Source organism: Sinocyclocheilus anshuiensis, unplaced genomic scaffold (genome assembly GCF_001515605.1).
Source record: "Sinocyclocheilus anshuiensis isolate Anshui unplaced genomic scaffold, SAMN03320099.WGS_v1.1 scaffold1743, whole genome shotgun sequence".
Taxonomy (NCBI): Eukaryota; Metazoa; Chordata; class Actinopteri; order Cypriniformes; family Cyprinidae; genus Sinocyclocheilus; species Sinocyclocheilus anshuiensis.
This window is the reverse complement of record NW_015552662.1, coordinates 44,173-47,814: the sequence shown is the minus strand read 5'-3', so window position 1 is coordinate 47,814 and position 3,642 is coordinate 44,173. Positions and strand designations below refer to the sequence as shown.

Here is a 3,642-nt window from a genome sequence, read left to right as displayed (position 1 = left end):
TAAGCCTTAAAGTTCTGCATAATTAAGGGCGCGGCCACTTGAGTGACAGGTGGATTGCCGCTGGATGTCACCACCGTCCCACGCCCACTAGCTCAGTGGGCGTGGTTTCAGCAACCAGCTCCCGCCTCTTTGCCCATTTTTGATTATCCGGGAGTGACGCGCGGCCAAGATGGCGACGGCTGGCTCCGCCTACTTTAGGCTTCAAAACGCTCATCGGAAGGATGTCACCACCGTCCCACGCCCACTAGCTCAGTGGGCGTGGTTTCAGCAACCAGCTCCCGCCTCTTTGCCCATTTTTGATTATCCGGGAGTGACGCGCGGCCAAGATGGCGACGGCTGGCTCCGCCTACTTTAGGCTTCAAAAATGCTCTTCGGAAACCTACGGGTGACGTCACGGACACTACGTCCATGTTTTTATACGGTCTAGATATACACACACATAGGCCTATATTTTGTTTCTATATATTTAACTTTTATTACACTGTAGATCAAAACAAAAGAATGCTCAGTATTATTTAATTTTTTTTAATGAGAGAAAATACTTCTTAATTCTAAGAAACTGTAGTTTCAGGTTGCATTTGCACAACAAAATGAATTAAACATTTTAACTTGCATTATTATTAAATAAAACAAATCAAGATGTGCAATATAATTTTTTTTTTTTTTTATTTGAATGATGTTTGTCAGGTAAAACAATAGAATATCTCTTGCATATAGAACTCAGGAGTCACACCAAACAACATGCAGACTCAGACTCTCTGCATGCCTGAAGTGCTGCTAGCGACTAGAGTTATTTGTAACATATAAAAGGTGTAAATAAAATACAGCATATGCATATGATATAATATGAAGCATCCATAACTGTCATGTCTGTTAACACGTTATTACGGCTATTCAGTGCAGAGAAGGGAGACGAGTTGATCATTATTATAATGGACATCATTTGCTTTTTGAAGCATCATGACTTCATAAATCTAGCCCTTATAAATCCATAAATCATTGCTATTAGGACAAAGTGAGTGTATTTATTTTTCAGACAGGTCTCTATCTTTTTACAAAATGCTTACTTTTGATATAATAAAAAAAAAATGGGTGAACTTTGATCTCTTTTTTGCAAACATGAAATATAGTTGGATGAAAATGTAAATTTTACTATCAGTGCATAGCACCTCATTTGTGGTGGATAAACATGGCGATTTCCTTCAAATTTCTATCAAAGCATATTAATGTTGTAAAATGCAGACCTAAATGCAGAACTTAAATAGGGTTTTGTTCTTTTCGTAAAAAAATTTTCACAGTAAGGTTGACATTTTCATTGAATTGCTCCTACATTTTCGTCTTGGGACATAACATTGCCATGAACATTTAGAAATTACCTTAACTAATATAGTGAAAAATGCCAAAAACTGATGTGACAACATCTGAAGTGGTCCTCATATAAATTGCTACATCAGCTAATTGTGCAAGGGTTAGATTTACAGTTACAGTTAGGATTTAGCAAATCATCAACTATTGCTAACTGAAAAATAAACGTGTGTATATGGTTTTTGAAAAAGGCAGTGTGGCTTCCCACCTTTTTGATGCTGCTGGCATACTGTTTCATGGCGATCTTCTCCACTGTGCTCTCAAAACCAAAGAAAGATTTGATGTCCAGACTGGCAGATTGTTCAAAACATGTCCATTCTTCATTTTCTGGGTGAACCTACATTGGACAACAAGTTACGTGCCAACTTTGTTAATTAAATTGCCAATAAAAGAGTAGTATAAAAATAATGTTGTTAGTATCCGATATAACTATATCAGTTGTTATACTACTCTTGTATATAGGTGCATCTCCTGAGGCAATAATTAAAGCAAAAGGAGCCCCTACCAAGTATTGAGTACATGTACAGTAAATGAACATACTTTCCAGAAGGCCAACAATTCACTAAAAATGTTTTTTTTATTGGTCTTATGAAGTATTCTAATTTGTTGAGATAGTGAATTGGTGGGTTTTTGTTAAATGTGAGCCAAAATCATCACAATTAAAAGAACCAAAGACTTAAACTACTTCAGTCTGTGCGTTGAATTTATTTAATACACAAGTTTAACAATTTGAGTTGAATTACTGAAATAAATGAACTTTTCCACGACATTCTAATTTATTGAGATGCACCTGTAGTATAGAGTGGTGTAACAACTGATGTTGAAGTAAGAGATACTGACTACACTATTTGAACAACCAGATAAGATCTGAGTAAAAGAACACATTGGACATTTACTCCACAAGTTAACATTTGAAAAGCAAATAAGAATTGTACGAGTTGTAAGCACTGTGAATGCATACAATGCATGTGTTTCATTAGCCACATTTTGGTCGTTGGCTAATCTTCCAGGGAACCTGAGGTAGTAATATTGTACCTCAGAGCTTCTCCTCTGTAACACTCCCATAAATAGAATCTTCAAAGGAGGCCTTAGAGGATCTGACCCCATTAACTCTAACATCATTTACTCAGGCATGATGCATATGGCTACTTTACTTTAGCATTGCACAGTATTACCTGAATAATCTTTAAAAACAGTCACTAAGAGCTCTACAGTGCGTGCATAATTATATTAGGCAAGATGATATTCTGATCATATTTTTTTCCAAGCACATTTTACCAATTCCAAACCACATCAATCTTAATAACTACTATTAATTTTGAATGTAATCATTTATAAGTGATATTTAATTGTCCATGAAGGCTAGGAGTGAAAAACGTCTTCTATTCAGGTGTGCATAATTATTAGGCAGGTTTCCTTTACAGATAAAATGAGCCCAAAAAGAGATTTAACTCAGATTGAAGAGTCAAAAATTATTAAATGCCCAAGATACATTTTCAAAACTAATGCAATACAGAAATTGCAAAGTTAAGGTATGACCATTGGACAGCAAAATGCTCATTGGGTCAGCACAGTTAGAAAAAAAAAACAGGTGAAGAAAAGACACATGCTAACTGCAAAAGAATTAAGGATTAAGGTGAAGAATTAGGTGTGAAACCATCAGGAACCATTTAGTCTCCAGCACCACCATTTTCCAAAACAGCAACCTACCTGGAGTCTCCAGAAGAACAAGGTGTCAGATTTTCAGAGACTTTGCTTGGGTAAAAAAATCCTAAAAATATGACCCTCACAATAAGAATAACATGCGAAGTGTTGTGAAAGACATTAAGATTTTTTATAGGCTTTATAGACAGGTTGAGAGTCAAGTCAAGTCAAACTTTATTTATAGAGCACAACTTTAACACAACCGTCATTGATCCAAAGTGCTTTACAATAAAAGGTTAGATAAGAAGCAACAGAGATCAAAATTAAAAGAAAAAAATACATATAAATATATATAAATATATAAAATAAAAATATGTATATATACACCAAAAAAAACTAAACATCCAAAGAACCGTACACAGCATCACTCAAATGCAAGGGTGTAAAAATTTGTCTTTAAATTTGATTTAAAGGGGTCATATGATGTTGCTAAAAAGAACATTATTTTGTGTATTTGGTGTAATGAAATGTGTTTATGCGGTGTAAGGTTAAAAAAAACACATTATTTTCCACATACTGTACATTATTGTTTCTCCTCTATGCCCCGCCTTTTTGAAACGCGTCGATTTTTAC

The 3,642-nt window shown here is 35.1% G+C and overlaps 1 protein-coding gene across 1 annotated transcript in view; it reads right to left on the bottom strand.

The window, feature by feature from the left end:
• LOC107667296 (SEC14-like protein 1) overlaps positions 1-3,642 on the bottom strand; it is a 93,441-nt gene that overhangs the window by 53,485 nt on the left and 36,314 nt on the right. Inside the window, exon 3 of the mRNA XM_016458939.1 lies at positions 1,574-1,702. Coding sequence (XP_016314425.1) covers positions 1,574-1,702 — 129 coding nt within the window. The remainder of the gene's footprint in view (positions 1-1,573; positions 1,703-3,642) is intronic.